At 37.4% G+C, this 24,823-nt stretch overlaps 1 protein-coding gene across 1 annotated transcript in view; it reads left to right on the forward strand.

The window, feature by feature from the left end:
* The window catches only part of KIF6 (kinesin family member 6), a 380,232-nt gene that overhangs the window by 96,582 nt on the left and 258,827 nt on the right, over window positions 1-24,823 (forward strand). The window contains exon 6 of the mRNA XM_047103038.1: window positions 9,454-9,583. Within this exon, the coding sequence (XP_046958994.1) occupies window positions 9,454-9,583 (130 nt within the window). The remainder of the gene's footprint in view (window positions 1-9,453; window positions 9,584-24,823) is intronic.

Below are 24,823 nucleotides of genomic sequence, written 5' to 3' on the forward strand. Positions count from 1 at the left end.
TATTATTAATATTAAAGGATATAATATGCATGCACTTATACCACAAATCTGCAACATATGCATAAGAAAATAGCTTTAAAGAAATATATCAATGTATTATCATTATCTTTGTGATGGGACTCTGTTTTTGTCTTTTAAAACTCTACTTTTTAGAATTTTCAAACATTTTTACAGAAGCGTGTATGACTTTTATAGTTGGAAAAATGATGAACTTTATGTTAAAATGAAAATAAATAATGATAAATAAACTCAGAACTGGTCAAATGCAATAGCATAATCTTAGAGGTGTATAAATCTGTTTACCTGACAGAGGAAGTGCTATGGTTTTCCAAAATTAGAAATCCATGGCCTCTAAATCTATTTACTCCTATAATTTACCCAAATGTGGACAACTTGACCACATAATTTTGATGATACAACCATGCAATCTGAATGAGAAAGCAAGTATTAGTGAAAATGAGAGGAGAAATATCTTCTTTGGAAACAAAAAAAAAGTTGGTAGCTCTGAAAAAGACACATTTTTTCGTGTGTGGCTCTATAGTAACTATATGGAATTAGGTCAAAGAAGACATTTATTAAGTGATGAGTTATTTGAGTCTGGAGCACCAGAAGGAACATGATATATATGGCTGAATATAATTGGAAATTAGCAAAGGGTACTGGTGTAAGAAGGAGAATAGCAAGCATAGAATTTGACGCGTAAAATATTATCTTTTGTACAATTGTGCAAATGATGATTGCCTATAAGCAATAAAGCACAGTAAGCCCTGGTTATGTACATTAGATTTGGGGGCCATTGGTTTATTGGTGGTTGCACAGTGATATTGTTTGGGGGTGAGGAGAGTTTGGTTAGTTTAATAAAATACAGAAAAGTGACCTTATCAAGTTATTAACAATCTAAAAATTTATCATATTTGGATACAATTTTGGAAAAAAAATAGAAATGAAAGAATGTTTCATGTATATTCTAAATCTTAGTGAAATAGTTAAATGACAGTAACCAATAAATAAATGAATATAACCATCTGTGAGCAGAGTGTTGGTTCTCCCACACAGTAATTGTAGCTGGCACGATTCTGCCTTTGCCTATCATGGGTAATTCTCGTTTTGGTCTTCCTTCTCCACAGCAGTGGCCAACAGCTTCCAGTTCTCTGTCTCGAGTTCTTTTGATGATATTTGTTTTCATAGCATTTGAAAGCACGAGCACAGTATTAGATTACATTAGATGACTTAATCCTTGCTCATTTCCAGACAGGGAATGAATCATGTACAGGTGTTGGCATCTCAGAAATGGCAGACCTATGGAAGTAGAATAACATTAGGGTGTTAGTTAGGTTCTTTGGGAAATCAAATGGATAGGAGTTCAAATCTAATAATGTTACAATTTGACAACATGGGTAAATTATAAACAGTAATAATAGGATTTAGGAGAGGATATGTACCAGCTGAAATAAAAGACATTGATATGGATAGCAAGCATTCATCACAACATTCACTCACAGTACTTTGCAGCTTTGAATTTGGACTTGTTCTTTTTCTGATAAAGCATTTCATTTGTTAGTATACCACGTGTCTCTTTTAAAAAGTTAAAACCGGGGGCACCTGGGTGGCTCAGTCAGTTAAGCGTCTGACTTCGGCTCAGGTCATGATCTTGCAGTTCATGAGTTCGAGCCCCACATCAGGCTCTGTGCTGACAGCTCGGAGCCTGGAGCCTGCTTCGGATTCTGTCTCCCTCTCGCTCTGCCCCTCCCCCACTCACGCTCTGTCTCTCTCTCTCTCTCTCTCAAAAATAAATAAATGTTAAAAAAAAAACAACTTTATAAAAAGTTAAAACCAAGTTTTTTTTCTTAAAGACTTAATTTTTAAAAGCAGTTTCAAGTTTACAACAAAATTGAGAAGAAGGCACAGAAAATTTCCATACACCTCTGCCTTTACACATGCATAGCCTTCCCCACCACTCACCAGCATGATATATTTGTTAGAAAAAATGAGCTTAAATGGACACATCAAAATCACCCAAAGTCCATAGTTTACCTTAGGTTCCACTCTTGGTATTGTATGTTCTGAGAGTTTGGACAAATGTATAATGGCATATATCCATTATGATAATAACATACAGAGCATTGTCACTGCGCTAAAAATCCTCTGTGCTCTGACTAGTTATCCCTCCCCTGCTGCCTCTTACCCTTGGCAACCAATGACCTTTTTACTGTCTCCATAGTTTTGCCTTTGCCAAAATGTCATATAGTTGGAATCATACAGAATGTAGCCTTTTCTTACTGATTCCTTTCACTTAGTAATATGTATTTAAGGTGGCTCCATGTGTTTTCATGACATGATGGCTCATTTCTTTTCAGTGCTTAATTATATTCCATTGTCTGGATGTACCAAAATTGATTTATCCCTTCATCTACTAAAGGACATTTTGGTGGCTTCCAAGTTTTGACAGTTATGAATAAAGCTGCTACAAACATCCATGTGCAGGTTTTTGTGTGAACATAAGTTTTCATCCCTTTGGAGTAAATACCAAGGAACATGATTGCTGGATTGGCAGTCATGATGCATATGGTAAGAGCATGTTTAATTTTATAAGAAATAGCCAAACTGTCTTCCAAAGTGGCTGTACCATTCTGCATCCCCACTGGCAGTGAATGAGATCACTGCACATTACTGATAAGGGCCAGCATTTGATGTTATTAATGTTCTAGATTTGGGCCATTCTGTTAGGTGTGTAGTGGTATCTCGTTTTAATCTGTGTTTCTTTGATGAAATAAGATGTGGATCATGATTTCACATGCCTTATTTTCCATCTGTATATCTTGTTGGAGAAGGCATCTGTTAAGGTCTTTGGCCCATTTTTGAATTAGATTTTCTGTTTGCTTATTGCTGAGTTTTCAAAGTACTTTGTAAATTTTGGATAACAGTTCTTTTTCAGACATTATCTTTTGTAATGTAGAAGTTTTTAATTTTAATGAAGTCCAATTTATCAATTATTTCTTTCATGAATCATGCCTTTGGTGTTGCATATAAAAAAAAAACATCACCATACCGAAGGTCATCTAGGTTTTCTCCTATGTTATTTTCTAGCAGTTTTATAGTTTTGTATATTACATTTAAGTACATGAACCATTTGGAGTTTACTTTTGTGAAGGGTGTAAAGTCTGTGTCTAGTTTCGTTTTTGTTTTCTTGGATGTGGATGTCCAATTGTTGCAGCACCATTTGTTAAAGAGACTATTTTTGCTCCATGGTATTGTCTTTCCTCCTTTGCCAAACATCAACTTACTATATCCATGTGGGTCTATTTCTGGGCTCTCTATTTTGTTCCATTTATCTGTTTGTCTTTGCTTTTACCAATATCACACTGTCCTGATTACTGTAGCTTTATAGTAAATCTTGAAGTCAGGTAATATTGGTCATCCAACTTTGTTTTCCTTCAATATTATTTTTGCTATCTGGGGTCCTTTGTGTCTCCATATAAACTGTAGAATTACCTTTTTGATATCCACAAACAACTAGGATTTTATTGGGATTGCACTGAATCTATAGAAAATTTGGGAAGAACTGACATCTGGACAATATTGAGTCTTCCTATCCATGAACATGGACTACCTCTTCTTTTATTTAGTTCTTTGGTTTCTTTCATCAAAGTTTTGTAGTTTTCCTCATATAGATCTTGAGTGCATTATTTTAGATTTGTACTTAAGTATTTTTTTTAGATGCTAAATGTAAATGGTATTGTATTTTCAATTTCAAATTCTCTTTATTCATTTCTGGTGTATAATAAAGCAACTGACTTTTGTATATTAACCTTATTAGTCTAGGAGTTGTTTTGTCAATTCTTTCACTATTCTACATAGATGATCATGTCATCTGTGAACAGAAATAGCTTTAGGTCTTTCTTCCCAATCTGTTTACCTTTATTCCCTTTTCTTGCATTATTGCATTCACAAGGATTTCCAGTACAATATTGAAAAGCAGTGGTAAGAGGGACACCTTTGCCTTGTATCTGATCTTAGTGGAAATGCCTTGACTTTCTCACCATTAATTAAGATGTTAGCTGAAGGTTTGGGGGAGTAGTCTTTATTAAGTTGAGATGGTTCCCCTCTATTACTTGTTTATTGAGAGTTTTTATAGTAAATAGGTGTTGGATTTTGTCACTTTTTCTGTCCTATTGACATGATCATGTGGTTTTTTGTTTTTAGCCTTTATATAATGGATTACATGAATTGACTTTTGAATGTTGAACTGACCATACATACTTGGGATATATGCCACTTGGTTGTGGCATATAATTCTCTTTACACTTTGTTGGATTTGATTTGCTAAAATTTTGTTGAGGATTTTTGCATCTGTGTTTATGAGACTATATTAGTCTATGGTTTTCTTGCAATGTTTTTGTATATTTTTGTTATTAGGTAATGCTGACCTCATAAAATGAGTTAGGAAATATTTCTTCTGCTTCTGTCCTCTGAAAGAGATTGTAGAAAATTGGTATAATTTCTTCCTTAAATATTTGCTAGAGAACCTGGTATTTTTAGTAGGTAGAATTAAAATAACGTAATTTCTAAAATGTCATGTGATTGGCTATATTCTTCATTATCAGTAAAAAAATATAATGTTAGATAAAACTATAAAGAAAAGATCTATTTTTCAAGCTCCTAGAAAAAATTTTCAAAATGTCTTAATAATGATTAAATATAAGAAATATCAATTACTTTTAGCCCATTCTGCCTAGGTTAAGACCTATGCAAAAATGAATTGAATGTTTCTGAAACTTTCTCCAGGGATATGTTTCAACTATTTTATGTAGCAACTATTTTATAACAGATGAAATCTTTTAGATTTATAATCAATCAATTTAAAATTGTTTAAATGCAGGAAGGACCACTCCCCTTACGTATGTTTCCTAAAAATGTGCATCTTCTGTTTTTCTCAAATCTTTACCATAAAGAGCTTCTGAGAATGTGTATTGGGGTGGGGGGAAAAAGGGAGGTTGAAAACCACTGAACTAGAGAGTAGTCTCTTCATTAAAATGAACAGTATAACTATGTTTACAACATGTGAAACATATCCATTTATTTAGAAGACCCTGACTGGATCCCCTTACATTTTCATGAGGCCTGCCTGCTATCGATGTTTCTCTAAGTTAAGGTCACTAACTAGACAGGGCTGCTTTTTTTCGGGATAGCATCTTCATGTGAATTATTAAAAGGCACCCCTGCCATCTGTTGGAAAATTGTTATAATATGCTAATTTTGTTAGAAGATGCTTCATTGCCCTCTGACAGACATTTTTCATGATAAATACATAAACTCATGATGTGAATTGCACCCTCTTGAACACAGTACCATTGTACAGTGCATGGCCTGCACAATCACATGGTGGATTTGCAAGTAGGAAAACATAGAAATCACCATGGCAACACTTGTTTGCAAAGTGAAAATGAGAAGCCAGATTCATTGCAGTAACTCCTGGAAAGTTCCTGTTCAGTAAGTTGGTGGTATTGGAATGTTGTGGAGGTAGGGTGTGGAGAGGGGACGGTTCTTTCATTGATGGCTCCCATTATTGAGAACAAGAGCTTGGCTATTGCTCTTCCTCTGTCTTCCAGCCAGTTAGAAAAAGCCTACAAATTCCAACTACTTAGCCAAATGGAAAAGATTCTCTGTTTACAGAGAAAACACAAAGCCTGCTTCTTCCCCATCATTAAGCAGGCCGAGTATACTTAGCAGAACTTTTCCACTTAGGTGTCCAAGTTAAGGCTATCAGTGACTTTTTGCTTGAAATCTAAACATTTTAGAAACATTTTGTAGGGAAAACTATTCACAGGCCCTTTCAAAAAGAATCAAATAAATAGTTTGGGGGGTTTCCATCTTGGAATTAGGATGTTTATTTAAGAAACTCTAATAAAGCCCTCTTTCAGGCCCATGAAAATTATAGTCAGAATTGAGTGGCAGACTAAGGATTCAGGGAATAGCTATTGATTTGTGAGAGAAAGAAAAGGCCGAGGAAGGAAGCAACTTGATGAGAAACTTTTGCTAATGGTTCTTATTTCCTCCAGCTTTGAAAATGCATTCTACTAGCAGCAAAGTCTAAAACATTCTCACTCCCTGATTAGTCCACCTAGGCAGGAGTTAGTTCCCAGGGCATGGCTCAGGCTGGGCTTCTGTGAGCAAAGGCATGAGAGTGGGTGGGGCTGAGTGGACGCGTTGCCTGTCAGACTGAGTGCAAAAGGGATTTTCAGTGAGGGCAGGCAGGGCTATGAAGGAAAATACAAAGCCTCATGCCCGAGGGATTGGGCAGAAACCGGGAAAGAATCTGAGGAGAAGAACTGGCAAAGGAGATCCTGACTGGAGAGAGCAAGTTGCACCGCAGAAGATTCCAGAAGGATGCCAGAGATAGAGCCTTTTATAGGGTGGCCACAGATGAGCCCTAAGTCGAGAGAGAACCATGAAAGAAGCCAAACTAAATTGGACACCAACCTGCTATTTTATTTACTGTTCAAAATCTCCATGGGCAAGAAATCAGAGAGTTGTGAGGAAAACATAATATCAGAAAAGCATGAGAGAGATGCATAGTGATGGGTCACAAAAGACAGCTGACAGTTCTGTACAGAAAAACCGGGAGCACGTGCAAATTGCCATTTTGATCAAAGTGACAAAGCCGGGCAAGCACCTGGAAGTAAATATGGAAGTGTGATAATTCTGAAGTAGCCACGCTGGAGATCAAAGGCTCTGAATGATTTAGAAGAAAAAAGTAGCTTAGCCAAATGCCTCTGATGACATTTCACAAGCACTTCCTGTCTTATGCTTCTATTCTGTGTAAATACAATCCCAAATCAGTGACCCATTTAGGCTGTCTAACAAATGAACACTTTCAGAATTCCAACCTTGCTTGTTTTCTGCATTTCTTATTCCAGTGAAGTAATGGTGAGAGATGTATGTATGTTGAGTCCCTACCAGCACTTGGGTTTTTTGATTTGGCAATGTTGTAAGGGCTATGGGATGGGAGTTTAGTTAATAATAATAATAATCCCCAGTTAAGTTATTGTTGTGGCTGATGAGTGGCTTAGCTTACCCATCAGCAGCATGGGAGGTCAGGGAGGTGGGCAAGAAACTTCCTGTGAAAAGACTAGCTTTTTAAAATTCACAGTGACCTTGCCTATTAGTAGATGCAGCGCAAGAGGAACTTCAGCTGCAACCAGTAAAATGAGTAACGTTCCCCTTTGGGCACCTGGTGGAACTGGGTGGGAAGTAGAGATAAAGAAACCAGAAATCTCCACCCCACATATCTACCTTGTAGGATTATTCAAGATGAAGTCAATGGCTTTCCGCCTTGACCACACACTAGAATCACCTGGAGCTTTTACGAACTCCGATACCCAGACTGGGCCCCCAGCACACTGAAATCAAAACCTTTTAGGATGGGACCTGGCACCAGCATTTGCTGTTTCTTTTAGTTCTACAGGTTGTTCCTATGTGCGGTCAGGGTAAGAACAACTGGGTTAAGTGAAACAATGTGGGCGCCCGGCATGCTTTTGGTGCCCAGTGAGTGTGAGCGTCCTCCTCTTTGAATAAGTTCCTGCTCTTCGTCCCTCTCCCTTTTCTGCACGTGCACGAGGTCGTGCTGTATCTGGCTTGGCCCTGCAGTGTGTATCACAGATGACTGTGCCTCAGAGTTGGGGGATTTGTTTTTATCTTCATGTTGACAAAGAACTCTCTTCGATTTTCACTTTTAATGTAGCATCTCGTCACTTGTTTCACGTTTTTATCTTCCTTCCAATGTTACTTAATTTCTTGCACCCTGAGGCCCCAGAATCTTTGGCTTCAGGAAGAATTCTGACTTCTGTGTCCCTAGTGATTGACTTTAGCTAAATCTTCTCAAGCACCCTAGAAGATCAGGGTGGCTATGAGGTTTAAGGAATAAAGAGGGTTCCTAAAAAGAGATAGAATTCATCCATTTCACTTAAAAATGCCTTCATGTTTTCCAAGCATTTTTGAACTCTTAAGCGTTTTTAATAAGCTCACTTATGAGTCTTGTTGAAAAAGAAATAAAATAAAACTTGTTTTCATTAAGGGGAAAGATCTTTTTCCATCTTAGTTGGTATTGTTGAAGGAGACAAAAAGGAGTCCAAAACTTGGCAACAGAGTACATTATTAGTGACATATTGGTCACAGATGTGCTGGTAGAGTTACATTTTCTTCCGGCAATTAGTATTTTAAGTACCCACAAATTACATATGAAAGCCCAGATAACCTCCTTCCCAAAAGGAAAGGATGAAAAATTATGATATTTGCAAAATCTTCATTTTTAAGATATTCTAAATATGTTATTAGAAATAGGCAAGTGACACATGTCCAAGTAAAAACACATCACCAGTAACGCTAGATGATGCCAGCCTTTACTTACTACCTTCAATTCCAAATGCCTTCAACAAGTGCAGATACGCAGAGATACTTTTTGGCAATTCTTGTGAATTATAAGATTTTCTTTACTTAACAATTCTCGAAAAAAAATCAAGAAGGCAAAATTCAAGAGGCAGAAGGGAAATCTCTCTAGTAATTTTATTGCTTGAATCTGTAGGCCTTTGAAGCAGAGTATAAGGAGTTCACATTGCATTCAGTTGCAGAAAGTCCTAAAAGGACTCCAAGGATAGTATTGATAAGCCAACTCTGGAAACAGGGTTAAGATTCACTTGGGGAGGAAATGGTGTTGGCATCCCATGAAGGCAGTTGTAATAGATGAACGTAATTCCAGACCTAAAGCTTTGACTGTAAGGATGTAATGGAATGAAAAGGTGTGTTGTTTAAAAAAAAAAAAGGATCAAGAAACACATTTGATGGACATGAAAATAATGACAAACTAAAACTATTATAAGACTTCTTGGGAATTTTAAAACTCACCTTGATAAGAAAACTAGACAAGGTAATAACTCCTGGAGGGATGACAGACACTTCAGTCTCCATCAGTCTCCATCGTGTTTAAATTGATGAGCTAACCAGTTTGAAAGGTCATGTAAATTGAAAGTGATATAAAATTGAACAAAGGGGAAAAATTAGGAGAAGAAGAATTAGTGCATTCCCTATGTAAGAAACTGAATTATGACATAGAAAAAATAGGGCCAACTTTACTGATATATAGGTAGAAGGTTATCTATTTGCATTTTTAATTTAGTAAAAATACGTATGATTTAGTGATCTGATGATTGCAAAGACAGATGGCTTTAAATCAGGAGCTTGTGATATACTTTTCAGCCCCCGAACTATTTAATAGCACTGTCAAGGGAATGTCAGTGTTTGATGCGGATCCAGTACTGCCTGGTGTCTTGCATATCGTTTGATTTTGTAAGTTCAAGACGTAGTACTATACAGCTTTTTAAAAATAAACCCATAAGAAGACTAAACATTCTTTTGATTCTCAAAGTATCTTGTTTTTGTTGCCTCCCATTTCCCTAGGAAAGTGACAGTGTTTGAGGACCCTGACCAGAATATTCACCTGAAAAACCTGTCTCTCCATCAGGCAGTGACAGAGGAGGAAGCTCTGAATCTGCTTTTCTTAGGAGACACCAACAGAATGATTGCAGAGGTAATGGACTCTCCTCCGTGAGCTGCTTTTTCCATATTATAAGATACAATAGAATTTTAGGGGCAGTAATGACCTTAAAAATAATCTCATCCAAATCTCATGGTATAGGTTAAAAAAAAAAAAAGACCAGATTCAAAAAAAGAAAAGAAAAGAGAGAAAGAAAACTTAGATTCAGAGAATTGAGGAGACTTTCCTAAGGTCATTCAGGTAGTTAATGGGCAGCAACTGAAATCTCGGCTTTTTTCACTTTTATGTTTTCAATCTGATGCAAATTAGTTTGCAGATAATCGATGAAAACTCATGAAATATTTTAATTATAGGAATTTTTGCATCATTTTTGAAATTTAAAAATACACAGTTCATTATTCCTAACCTCAGATCATCCATGTGTCGGTGTATTGTTTTCATATCCATGTATTTAGGGAATTGTTACTTATAAGGCATTTAGAACAATCCACCGGACATGAGAAGTGCTCTGTGTATTTACAGCTCTTGTTGGCAGTGTCACAAACACTGCTATGGTGTGTAGTGTAAGCCTCAGTGCAATATTTTGGATATATTCACACTAAAACTTATTTATTGTTAATCACACATTTGCACCTATACAAATGGGTGCCTGTATTTCACCTGGGACCCCTAGGCAGGAGCCAGGACTGACCATGCTTGGTCAGAGGCCCTGACCTTAACCAGTTACTGGCCGGAGACAGAGAGTCGCAAAGCTGTCATTCAGCGACGCTGCAGTAAAGGAATGGAGTGGCCGTAGTGGTGTGGGAACAGTTCCCCAAATGAACAGCTTGCTATCACTGACACTTCTGTTTTTGGTTTTGTTTTTAACTGAAGGATAAGTAACATCCAGTGTTATATTAGTTTCAGGTGTACAACACAGTGATTTGCCAAGTCTATACAATATTCAGGGCTTGCCTCAATAAGTATAGTCACCATTGTCACCAAGCAATGTTACCACAGTGCTATTCTCTATGCCGTACTTTTCATCTCCGTCACTTACTTATTTTATAACTCTAAGTTTATGCCTCTTAATCCCCTCTGTCTACATTGTCCATCCTCCATCTATGTCTTCTCTGGCAACCACCAGTTTGTTGTCCATATTTAAGAGTCTGGTTTTGTTTGTTTTGTGTTTTATTTTCCACATATAAGTGAGATCACATAGTATTTGTCTTTCTCTATCTGACTTATTTCGCTTAGCATGATCCCCTCCATCCATGTTGTCGCAAGTGGCAAAATCTCATTCTTTTTAATGACTTGAGTGATATTCCATTGCTTGTGTATACCACGTCTTCTTCATCCATTCATCTTCTGGTGGACATTTGGGTTGCTTCCATATCTTGGCTGTTATAAATAATGCTGCAGGAAACATGTATCTTTTTGAATTAGTGTTTTCATGTTCTTTAGGGAAATACTCAGTAGTGGAATTACTGGATCATATGGTAATCCTGTTTAGAATTTTTCAAGGAACCTCCATATTGTTTTTCACAGTGGCTGCACCAATTTATGTTCCCACCAATAGTGCATGAAGGTTCCCTTTTCCCCATATCCTGGCTAACACTTGTTATTTCTTGTCTTTTTAATACTAGCTATTCTGGCTAGTATGAGTTGATATCTCATTGTGATTTTGATTTCCATTTCCCTGGTGATTAGTGATGTTGAGCATTTTTTCATGTTTATTGGCCATCTGGATGTCTTATTTAAAAATATGTCTGTTCAGGTTGTCTGCTTATTTTTTAATCAGATTATTTGGGTTTTTTGGTGTTGGCTTGTATAGGTTATTTATATATTTTAGATATTAATCTCTTATCAGATTTATCATTTACAAATATCTTCTCCCATTCACTAGATTGCCTTGTTTTGTTGATGGTTTCTTTTGCTGTGCAAAAGCTTTTTTATTTTGGTGTAGTCCCAATAGTTTATTTTTGCTTTTGTTTCTCTGGCCTGAGAAGACATATCCATAAATATGTTGCTAAGGGCAATGTCCAAGAGATTACTGCCTGTGTTTTCTTTTAGGAGTTTTATGGTTTCAGGTCTCACATTTAGGTCTGTAATCCTTTTTGAGTTTATTTTTGTGTATGGTGTAAGAAAGGTGTCCAGTTTTATCCTTTTGTGTGTACTGTCCAGTTTTCCCAGCACCATTTATTGAAGAAGAGACTGTCTTTTCCCCATTGCATAACCTTGGCACTTTCCTTTTTAAACCATGCTCCCAGAGTTCTGTGTTTTACCTTGTCTCTGATAACAGAGGTAAAGTAGGTGAAGATATTAAGCTGGCGGGGATAACTAGTCTGAGAAAATCCCTATCAGGTGACTTTTTTCTCTGCCCCATTTCTACTCTCCAGAATGTACCAACGCATGTTGCTGATATCTGTTATTGTTCTGGGCCCTTACTTTTGTTGTTTTTTACCAGTTCTGCGTGATTGCTTTTCAGTAGACTAACTTATATAAGTTGAACTTATGTATGACATGAAACACGGATTTGAGAACCCTGGAATTATTATTTCCAGTAAAAGAAAGTTTTATGTAGTTCTTAATTTCTGAATATCTTGTTTGGCTTTCCATTGTTCTGCATTTGTGTTTTGCTTCAAGAGTAATTGCTCATGTGATCATCCATGATGTTCTTATTTGTCATGATAATTGAAGATTAAGAAATAAAGCAGATTAAGAATTAGGGAGTATAATGGCAGAAGATTCAGCATGCCCAACTAAAGATCCTTTTCTATACATAGTTTAATAAAGAGCAAACCTAGAGATGCAGGGTAGAGCTGAGTCCTGGCCACCAGTGGAATATGAAAGAGAGAAAAGTGGACTCATAAATGCTATTAGAAAACAAGTAGAGAAACCTGTCCCTGCCTCAATGCTAACCTTCCTCCAGAGGTGACTCATCCCTAGAGAAACCTAGGCCTTGCCCTCACAAATTATATTTCCTCGTCTTGAATGGGTCATGGAGGGCTCCTGACCATGGTTCTCTATGACCTCTATTAGCTTAAAAGCTTGGTCATTTGATATTTCAAAGTTATGTGTTAACTTTAGCTGGGTGCATACTTTCACACTATTGTTTTGTAAAGTTTTGAGGAGTTTAAGCTTCTTTGTGCCAAAGTATCTGTCATGTTCTACCACCTCACAGAATTCCAACTGTCTTTTCCTATTACTACTGAGCATCTAATAATAGTATCATAAATAGCTAAAACCTGACAAGTTTCAATCCTAATAATGTTGGTTGTACATTATTTTTTTATTCATTTTTTTCTTTGTAAAGCCCAATTTCTTTTAAACCAAGTCTAACAGGTTTTTGGATATTTCTCTGCTTGCTTTTGATTTTTTTCTTTGGTAGTAGCTGCCATGTTATATTGAGAACCTGCTCAATAGACTTGGCATTGTTGCAGAGATTTTCTATGCACCTCTCTCTCTCTCGATATTATTTTTGATTCTTATTTTGTAAATGGAAACTGAGGCTCAAAGAGTTGAACTACTTGCCCAAAGTCGCATAACTAGCAAGTGGCAGAGCCAGGGTTCAGCTGCGAGATGACTGATTCAGAAGCTTGTGCTCTTTCCATGTATTACATTTCACGATTACAATAATCATGTCAATAACATGTCAAATTTTTCAAGGGAGGATATATTTCTGAGTTACTTAAGTATAGCAAGTATTTAGCACTTCAGTTTATCTCTTGAATTCATTGAAAGCAAATAAATACATCAGAGTATAAATGAAGACTAACTATCAATCCCTGGAAATACTTTATTATTTAGAGCCTCTAATAAAGTATGTTTTAGATTACAGCCTAGCTGTCAGAATGTAATTTGTCAGCACAGAACGAGCTAACCAGGATAAAAAGAACATACTAATCGTTTTTTAAAAAATGAGGTCCCCAATTTCCCATTTACATAGAGCTGTCCAGAAGTTGCCATGGTAACCAGAAAACATTTGCAAAACAGTCTGAATATGTGGGACACAAAGTGGAGCTCTCTTCCTTTTAGTGTTTTCTACCCAGAGCCAGCATTCTGAGGAAAAGCAATTAAGAGTAGTTTCATCCTCTTCTTATTCATTCAGAAATCTTCAATAATTTCTGTGATCCTACTAATGCTTTGAATAAAACCTGATTATGTCCTTAGGGTAAGTTTTTTACAACAGTTGAATTGCTGTGCCAAAGAGAATAAATTGTCAGAGCTCAACTGTGTGTGACCCAGGGTCAAAGCCCACCGGTAGCAAACATGACTTGATACTTCTCTGTCTTCTCATTGAAATGTTTCTCTCAATTAATCAAATCTAATTGACCAAGACATTCTGCATTCGACTGTGAGGCCCTGCAGTGTCCTGTTGCTGGGACCCTTTGCTTAGACCCACCCATGGTCTAGAACACTCTGTGCCCAAGTGTGGCCTGAGGGTATCTTGCATTAGAATATCCTGTGATAGTAAAGAGACAGTTTCCTGGATCCCACTTCTGATCGATGGATTCAGAACCTCTGTGGTGGAGCCCAGGAATATGCATTTTAGCATTTCATTTTATTCCTTTTGGTTAGAACATGTACGAAATGGTATTTTAAAAAATTACATTTGTCTCTCTGTCTAGAGTAAGCTCTTTCAGGGCCAGGATCTTTCTGGATTTTCTTCATCTTTGGGTCCCTAGCACCTTGACCAGTGCCTGGCCCACAGTAAGCACCTGCAGAAATGCTTAATGAATGCAAAACCTACAAATCTAAATTTTTTAAATTAAATTAAATTAAATTAAATTAAATTAAATTAAATTAAATTAAATTTTGATTCCATTATAGTTACCACAGTGTTATATTAGTTTCAGGTGTACAATATAGTGATTCAGCACCTCCATACATCACCCAGTGCTGATATGACAAGTGCACTCCTTAATCCCCATCACCTGTTTCATCCATCACCACACTCACCTCCCCTCTGGTAACCATCAAATTCTTCTCTATAGTTAAGAGTTTGTTTCTTGGTTTGTCTCTCTCTTTTTTTTTTCCCCTTTGCTCATTTGTTTTGTTTCTTAAATTTCACATTTGAATGCGATCATATGGTATTTGTCTTTATCTGACTAACTTATTTCACTTAGCATAATACACTCTAAGTTCCATCCATGTCATTGCAGATGGCAAGATTTCATCCTCTTTCAGGGCTGAGTAATATTCCATTGTGTGTATATACCACATCTTCATCCATTCCTCAGTCAGTGGACATTTGAGATCTCACCATAGGTTTGACTATTGTAAATAATGCTGCAGTAAACATAGGGGTGCATGTCTTATCCCTTTGAATTAGTGTTTTTGTATTTGGGGGTAAATACCCAGTAGTGCAATTACTGGTTGATATTGTAATTCTATTTTTAACTTTTTGAGGAACCCCTGTATTGTTTTCCACAGTGGCTGCACCAGTTTGCATTCCCACCAGCAGTGTGAGAGGGTTCCCCTTTCTCCACATTCTTGCCAATACCTGTTGTTTCTTGTGTTGTTGATTTTAACTATTCTGACAGGTGTAAGGTGGTATCTCATTGTGGTTTTTGATTTGTATTTCCCTGATGAGGAGTGACGTTGGGCATCTTTTCATGTGTCTGTTGGCCAATCTGGATATCTTCTCTGGCGAAATGTCTGCTCCTGTCTTCTGACCATTTTTTAACTAGGTTATTTGTTTTTGCAGTGTTGAGTTGTATCAATTCTTTATATATTTTGGATACCAGTCTTTTACTGGATACATCATTTGCCATTTTAGCATTTTAAATGTGCTTTGGCTAAACATGAAGGCAGTTTGGTTTTTCATTAACATGCTGATTGAAACCCACTCACAGAGAAGTTTTTGAGCACATCCATATTCTGCACCCTGCACATATTCAGTACCACAAAATTTGAAAGTTCCACTAATTTGGGAGGCAAAAAAATTGTTGTAATTTATTTACCATTTGCATTTCTGTTTTTGTTTATGTCTTCTAATTGTTTTTCTCTAGCAGTGTTAGGGTAGGTCTGGTTGATTTGTTGAGTGCATGAGGGCTGGGACTTGGTCTTGTTCATATCTGTCATACCTAGAAACAAAGCCTGACATATCGTAGGTGCTCAGTAAATAATTATTGACTGAATGAACATTAAAGATAAAAATTTTTGTTTTTGTCATGCATTTAGCAAATATTTTAAAATTTTATAGTTTTCCTTTTCATTGTACTTTCTTTCCTTTAATATAGCTAAGTCAATTTTTTATTTTATGGTTTCTGCTTTGGATGCCATGCTTAGAGATGCAATAGCTCACTGATAAATATAGAAAGTGTTTCGTTTTTTTGAATTGAAATTTGATGCCCAGTAGCATCTACTTCATTATTCACACATTCACATGGAAAGGGACGGTCATCATCAGGTTGGGGTGGATCTTATCGGAGATTTCTGGGGCATGGGAATTTTACCTGAATCTTGAAAAAGGCTATCCTGAATTAACAAAATCAGGGTTCATTTTGAATCCTCCCTCTAGAAATAGCTTCCATTGGTAAAAGCTCAATTTAAATATTCATTTTAAGGAATTGTAGTGCTGCTCAGAGTGAATCATTAGACTAACACAAGCCTCTTTTACAAGCCAGTTTGGAGAAGAGAATAGTGTCTTCTCCAAAGACACTGGGGTGTCTTCTACCAAAACTTCATAGTAATGTCTGTTATGGGTTAAATTGTGTCTTTCCCCCTCCTCATTCATAGGTTGAAGTCCTAACCCCTCAGTACCTCAGAATGTGACCTTCTTAATTAAGAAGTAGAGTCTTTATAGAAGCCACCAAGTTAAAATGAGGTCAAAGTGAGCCCTAATCCCATATGATTGGTGTCCTTATAAAATGAGGAAATTTGGAGACAGATACATATACATGGAAATGCTATATGAACACAAAAATGTTCATCTATAAGCCAAGGAGAGAGGCTTGGAACAGATCCCTCCCTCACGGCCCTCAGAGGGAAGAACCAACACCTTCATTTTGGATTTCTAGCCTTAAGGACTGTGAGATGATAAATTTCTGGTATTTAAGCCCCCCGGTTTGTTATACTTTGTTATGGCAACCCTGGAAAACTGATCCAGTGTCCAGATAACCTAGAATATAATTTCTCATATGATTGATACCAGGTGTAGCTCTTGACCTTGACAAGTTCAAGAGGAATAATATGCTTTAGCTAGTAGATAGCACTGGTTATGAAACTGGTTGAAGGGGACCTTTGGTGAGAACAGAACACTTTGTGCTAACATTGGGAGAGTCCAGGGTCCTTTTGGTGGGTGGTGTGCTTTCTTCCCACCTGTCTTCCTTTCCTGAGTGAACCATCAGGTGAGTTCTTCCCGTCAGTGTTGATGGCCACTCTGTGGCTTCCTCACCATCACTATGCATTCCTGCCAGGCAGAGGTGAAGAGCACGAGCTTTGGAGATGATCTCCTATTCTGCTTCTGGCTCCACCTTGAGAGGTGTATGTCCTTGGCCGAGTCACTGACCCAGTGTGAACCACACTTCTAACCTGTACGATGGGCATAATGATACCTACTTTCCAGGGTTATAGTAAGAACTAAGTTAAGTGACATTTGGAAGTACCCTAAAATTTTTGGCTAGCAATTACTTATTTAAAGATAAGACTATTGTCCTATTCAACTCTGTTCTTTCAGCACCTGGCAACTAGTTGGCCAGTCATTAATTAATCATTTGGTCACATTGCTGGGGAGAGGAAGATTTGGAGAGAAGACCTACAATCTCAAGCCCAGAATCAAAAGTGGCCTTATGGTACACTGTGCCTGTTGGTGACTCCAGAGTACATCCCAGACATTTTGACATTTTATTTTACTAAAAAAAATTTTTAAATGTTTATTTTTGAGAGAGAGCGAGCGAGCACATGAGTGGAGGAGGGGCAGAGAGAGGGAGACACAGAATCCGAAGCAGGCTCCAGGCTCTGAGCTGTCAGCACAGAGCCCGTCACAGGGCTCGAAAGCATGAGCTGTGAGATCATGACCTGAGTGGAAATCAGACATTTAACCAGATGAGCCACCCAGGCACCCCAACTTTGACATTTTAAAATTTGTGATACTCCATACCTTTTGGAAGAGGTTACTTTCCAAATAATCAGTCTGTCAACCTATTAGTTCTTTCTACCTGACTCTTTGCTTGAAATAAAAAAGCTAGTAAGATTTATCTGAGTTGTGCTGATGTGTTTTGTAATTTCTTAGACTTTGCACATTATCAAACTTATGGAGTGACGGTGTGGCCCTGTGGAAGTGCAAACACAGCTGGGGGACAGGGCATGAGTGGAGTTGGTAGGTTTATGCCAACTGTAGGAACAACTGTCATTGGACACGTGACCTAATAGCATAAGGACAACACAGGAAGGACAGAGCAGCTTTACTGTGTGACTGTGTTTGTTAACAACACTAAGCCTTGATCCTGTGTGTGGGAAACCAGAAGATTTGGGTAGCAGTTAGTATTCTAGGATCCTATTCCAGAAGACGATTAGAAGGACACTGAATAGGAGCGCCTGGGTGGCTCAGTCAGTTAAGTGTCTGACTCCTGATTTCAGCTCAGGTCATGATCCCAGGGTCGTGGGATCAAGCCCTGCATCAAGCTCCACACTGAGTGTGGAGCCTGCTTAGAATTCTTTCTCTCTCTCTCTCTCTCTCTCTGCCCCTCTCCCATGTTCGTGTACTCTCTTTCTCTCCCCCTCTCTTTCCCAAATAAAAAAAATTGTTTTAAAGAGAGATATATTAATTGTATGTAATTAACAAGTTTATTCCAAGATTTTTGAGCCTGGGAAGAACAAAATACACAGCACGCAAAATACATGTTGGCCCTGCTGTTATTACAATAAGAATAGTATCTTTTATTATTAGGTCTCAATAGGCAGCTAGAATACTTAGCAGATGTGTTGACAGTTCTAATCTCTTTTCTTAATCTACTGAAGGAAGGAAATTTCAATTTTGAGCACTTATATATGTCAGGCATTTCTCTCTCCTTATATTTTATATATGAGATATAGGAAGAATATATAACTTCTTAAAAATAGTGATTCTGTTATATCATGGTTTGCATTTTGCTCTCATCTAACCTGATTAGTGGTATTGCATGAACCATGAGTTTTGAGATCTAAAACATTTATTTATTAAAATAAATGAAGTGGCATAATACAGCCATTATTAGAAAGTTAAAATATACCTATTCTATATCCGTGGTTAGAGAAACACAATTTTTTTTTTTGGCTGTAAAAATTTAGCTCCAGGGTTTCTATTGATCTTTCAAATTCTCATTTCTGATTAAGCATAGAGAAAGAAATTTTTACTCCAGTCCCTGTTACTGAAATGCTCTAACAACAGCAACAAAATATAAAAAACAGAGGGGAAAAAGAAGGCATCTTCAGTGAAACAGGGAAATAGCCATAACCTCAAACCATGAGAGAAACTGCCAAAGATTATGAAATTTGAGTTATGGGGAGGGAGGGTGCTGAGAGCCAACACATTCATCCTCCAGCCTCAGTTAGGATAGAGTTTCCCCTTAAAGAAAGGGTCACAATTCTCCAATGCAAATCCAGTGATCTTTTGGTTACAGCAATGAGGTCTAAGAACACAGGGAAGTATGGGGGAAGGGGTAGTATTAGATAGATACTCATTCTACACTATGAAAGATGGATCCAAAGACGGAACCCGTAAGACAAGTCATTTTTATGGGCAGCGGTCTCAGCTCGTGGCAAGAAAGATGGTGTGTGGTGAGTGGAGTTCAGGGAGTTAGTGACTAAAATGTACCATCCCAGGCCTGTTCGGGGGGGGGAAAAATGAGGAAAGTATGTATATGTTCTTTGAGCTAAGAACATAACAGATATAAAGTAAAAGTATTCAGGGCACAAACTTGATTTGAATGCTGCACGCCCCCACCCCCCACCCCAGACTGTTCTTTAGGAAAAAGACGGATATGTTCAGAGATAAAATTGTCAGAAAGAAAACAGCTGAAGACTTACCATATATATGGAGTAGGGCGACGGGGGGGTCGGGGGGGTGGCTAAGTAACCCATATTTGAATGCTGATTATATCAGGGGGCAGAGGAAGTGTTCTTCACAGTCTTAAATGTTACCTTGATATAGTCTTTATTAAAAAAAAATAGCTCCAAAATATAGAAGGGATTACAAGAACAGAAGATGAAAATCAAGTTTGAGGACGCCAGAGAAGAAATGACAGAGAAAAAGAAAGCCATTGTAAAGATGAAAGTGCCATTGGAAGCAAAAAAGAAGGAGGAAGAAGGGGAGGAGGGAGATGAGGAGGGGGGAAAGAGGGAGACATGTGGCTGAAAAATAACGAAGGATGCAAAAAGTGAGGAGAGAAAGTGCTGCCTAGAGAGAGATCAGCAGCGCCAGGAAGCTGCTTCACTCCGTAGGCAAGTCTCAGCCAGTGGAGGCACTGGCAGGAGATGGGAGGGCGTGAGGAGGGGAGAAGCCTGAGCATCCCCCCCCCTTCCCAGTTGGGTGCCAGCTAAAAGGGGTCTGGGGAAGATGCTGCTTTTAGGACTCAGAGTCTCTGCTGTGGTATAGAAAACAAAAATAGAGAGAAGGGAGGAAATGGAACAGAGAGGAAAGAGGCCTAGGATTAGCCCCTGAGTAACAACATTTCTGCAAGCAACTGAGATAATAACTCAGATTGCTTTTGGCTTATCTAACAAGTCAGGAATACACAAGGGGGAAACTAGCAGGATGACAATTTTGGCTGTAGCTTTAAGCACAGAAGCTATTCTTACAGCATTTCTCGCTGATAGGTTTTTTTTTTTTTTTTTTTTTCTGGCAAGCTAACTTTCGTATCCAATCCTTATAATGGTTCCAGCTAGGAGGGAGGAGACAGGGGTCTTACAAACCACCAAAAACCTTCAACAAGTACTTTTACCAGGTTGGGGTATGCCATTTGGAGTGTTGCCAGTTGTAACAGCAACTGAGATCTTCATGGCCATAGAAAGAACTGCAGAATCTTCAAAATACGGAAAAAAAATATGATTGGACTATAAAGCAGAGAGAAATAATGTTTCTAATAGTAGCTTTCTGTGCTTTTAGAGTTCTTCCTTCAGCATCTCTACCATAAATGACATTGTCCCTGAATTCCTGTCTGTTATTGATCTTGATGTCCGACCTGAAACGTTGCATTGAGAGTTATCACCATCAATCTGACGGGATAAACTTCTTTCATAAGAATAAAATTATACGAAAGTATATCTGAGTTCTGAGTTCAGTACTGATCTTGTCTGTACAGAGGATAGTGAAGGGTATTTTCAGCTTACCTATAATCTTGAGCTGTGTAATGTGTTCAGAATAGGTTTTCCCTAAAGACAAACCCTCTGAGCTGCTGTCAATTCATGAGATCATTAGACTTTTTTTTAGCCCATAATATTGTTGTTCCAGTTCTGTGTATGGTCACATGTGGAAATTGTTAAGCCAGGCTGAATTTTAAAAGGAAAAAAGAAAAAAAAAAGTTAAACTCAATGTAAAAGGTGAAAAATGTGCTAGATAATGGCAATAAGTTACTTGTTGCCATTGAAGAATCAATTCTGTTATGATTCTTCTCACAGTCAAGTAAAAAAAAAATGGGGGAGGCCGGGGCAACATTTGGGGTCATATAATTTCCATTGTTCAGAGAGCAAACCTTTACTTTGGTGATTATGTGATGATAGCTCGTTCAAGGATGATAAACAGAGATGATAGTTGGACATAACTGATTGAAGATATGGGTAAAATTCCTTCTCAGTTTGCAAATGGGCCAATTTTAACATACTTAGCTTTTGATATAAATGCACTTGACTTTCATTTGTCAAATCCTGAAGAAGTGACCCGCAGAGAGGCAATCTTCTGAATTCTGACATCCAGCAGAAAAAGAGCCATCCATAATTCTGACATTTAGTTTTCCTAAAATTAAGTCACCCTAGTAGATCTTACAGGATGTGAAAATAAAAAAAAAAAACACATCAAATTGATCACAGACTTGTTAGGAGAGATATATAATAAAATATAATAGGATATCAGAAAGGTGAATCATACTTGCTAGAAAATTCTTATTATATATTCCAGGTTGCTCCAAAGCTTGCTTTTGAATTTTACACAAAACTGATGTGCCTAATCTATTTTTCTCTTTTACAAAACTACCTTGACAATATGCTGGGCCTAGAAATCCTGCAACTAGAGAAAATGATTTTGACTACTTTTCTAAAAGCCACGTATCTTATAAAGAGAAAAATCAGAAAGAAAAACAAGGAGTTTAGAATTATTAATTCCAATTGAAGGTTATCTAATTGGGGATATTTTGCTGCTAAGCACTGTGTTCTGAAACAGCCTCAGGAAGAATCAAGGCAGGTGTTTTTAGTGTCACATGATCCACCACTCGGTTTGGTCAGGTCTCACTTCCAGGCTGGGTTGGTGTACCTCAAGGGTGTGGTGGGCCTCCTGATAACCCATGTGCTACGGGAGGAATTGGATACGGAATCATTTAGCCAATGCTGGGAAGGTTAGGGAATCACTTAAGGGTGAGTTTTAACCTGAAGGCTGGGGTAGCCCAGAAAACACATAGAAGTTATTATTTTCAGTCTTCAATTCAGATAGAATAAATGAGCAGAGGAAGAAATCAGTTAGGCTATCGGGTTAGAAAGTGTTATCAGACCAGGAGAATTGGAGTGGAAATCTGGATTACGGCTTCTGTGGTGCTGTTTTTGTTCTTTGCTGGTTTATTTTAAAGAATCTCAAGAGTATACATTATACACTCTGTTCAGTCTAAGAGATTTTCTTCACCAGACCTAGTCTAGTGTAGTGGAAATTCTTGTTGAGATATTTCACCCCAAAATAGGAGAGTCATTGAAAAAAAGAATTTGGTACCTAGGAATGGACTATAAGATATGGCAAGAGATAACGAAGCATTCAAAGGATCCTAGAAAATGTTATATGTAATTTAAAGAGATTATTCAAATCATTGTGGACTATATTATGTGTAGTTACTTTAAAATTGATTGAAAACATGAGATTGACTAAAAGAAAAAAATTTACCCAAAACGTAATAGTATATTATGTAAACACAAAAACCATTTTTCACTTATCAATATTTGGCCCTAAAATCAAAATGTTCAATCTCGAAAATAGCCACACACACACACACACACACACACACACACACATAACTGCCCCTCCCACACACACCCTATTGTGAAATAATGAAAAAAAAAAGGTGAACATTTCAATTCACAGGGAATCCTTGTTGATCTGCCAATAAGACTCTGTGTAACAACAACTGCAAAAGAATATGTGTTCTGAAATCATCGAGCACCAGGCTTGGTTGTTGTGTATCTGCAGAATCCATAGGGAAGATGACTGAACAGCCTTTTGAAGATGTTCACCAATTCTTGCCACTATACCATCGCTTTGCAAAATTTTCTGTCAGCCTCCGAATAGGTCCTGCTTTGTAGAAAATGATTCTTATGCAGTGAAATATGAGATTTTTAAACTTATGAAATAGTTTCTGAGAGTGGTAGGCCAGCCAGTGCCAGTAAATGGCTTGGAGGGCTGTAGGAGAAGGAATTTCAGTCTTCAGTGTAGGCATGTGGTGTTTTCTTGATTTGATGCTATATTATGTAAAGTGCTCTGCCAAAGCCGTTGCAAGTACCATCCACAGCCACGTTGCTGTTCCAAGCCCCTTTTGTATAGAAAGTTTGAAGTCACTATTGTCTGACAGGGTCACTTTTGAGTCACCTTTTATAATGTGTACCTTTTATAATTACATCATGCAAAGTGGGCTGGCCACCAAACACTCATCTGAGGCCTGATAGATCACACCATCACCCCTCTCTGCCCCTGTAGCAAATTTATTCATATTATGTCATAATTTTTAAAATGCTAAACATTTAAAAATCCATTTGGAAAAATCCATCATTTGGATTTTTCCAGAGTTTGAATATTAATGATCTTCTACTCTACGCACAAATGTTAAATGTCCTTTTTGAACACAATAGCTAGTGCCATTTGTGAATCGTCCAAGAGAATTCGTGGAGGTAATTTAATTTTGAGTAGGTTTATTTTGGAGGAGGAAGAGGACATACATTTCCCAGTCAGAAATGATAGGCAATACTTGACCAGCAAGAGGACATTCTAGGTAAGAGAAAAGGCAGTTGAAGATGTAGAGGGTAGTGGGAGATCTCTGGAATCAGGCAAAATGGGTAGGGAGACTTGAGTCGATCTTACTTTTTCAAATAATTCTAATTTGTAGACTTAAATGAATTCCATGGACTTAAATAATTTGGGGGGAAAAAGGAGTTTGCAGATGTGGTCTTGGAATGATATGGAGATTTTTAGAAATTATGGAGCATGCCATAGAGCTTCCAGAAAGCTAGAAATGAATAAGGTCAGCAATTAAACAAGTATTTTTGAACACTATTATGCTGTATTATGTTAGGGTTACAATGATGAATAAGACAGCCTCAAGGAGCTCAGAATCTAGGTGGGAGGAAGAAGGAAGTGGAAAGCATTTGCTAGAGGATGTAACCTTCCCAATGGAACTTATTATGATGAATCTATAAGGGACCAGTGATCCTGGGTTTTTAGACTTTTACCCCATTAAAGAAAGCCATATACTTTCTTATTTTCCAAGAAAGAAAATATATTTTCCAAGAAAGAAAATATATTTGGAAAATGGCAAGTTAATATTTTTGATACTAAGCCCTAAGACAAGAATCTGGTAAAGCATTCTTAAATAATGATCAGTAAGCAATTAGGAAAGAGTCAACATTGATTCATCTTAAACTAATTCTATTCACTTTTTTGATAAGGTTATAAAAACTCATAGATCAAATAGATCCAATTTATTTAATAAAGTCTCTCAAAAGTATCCTTGGGGATATACAGAGAAATTGAAGGTATATGAAAGTACTTGGATTAAAGCCAATTGGAAAATACCCATAACTGTTTGCTAACAGAGTAGAGAGTAGGAGTGTTCATGGAATGTTGTTCTGCCTTATTAATTCTTACAAATTATTTGGATGAGGATACTTTCATTTGTAGATAGCACAAAATTGAAAGAAAGAAGTTCCATAATTATCTCAAGTGATTGTAACTTGGGGTAAAAACTAATCAAATACAGGTCAGTCATCAAATAAATGTTTGTGTATGTGTGTGTGTTTCCCAAACAAATTTCATATCATGGGTAAAGGGGTGGAGCAAACATGGTAGAACACTTCATGTGCTAGTTACGGGCAACTCTAGATTTAGATTGCCTGGATTCCAGT

Source organism: Lynx rufus, unplaced genomic scaffold, assembly GCF_022079265.1.
Source record: "Lynx rufus isolate CCGP_SWC_20201006 ecotype Redwood Valley unplaced genomic scaffold, mLynRuf1.p SCAF_6, whole genome shotgun sequence".
Lineage (NCBI taxonomy): Eukaryota > Metazoa > Chordata > Mammalia > Carnivora > Felidae > Lynx > Lynx rufus.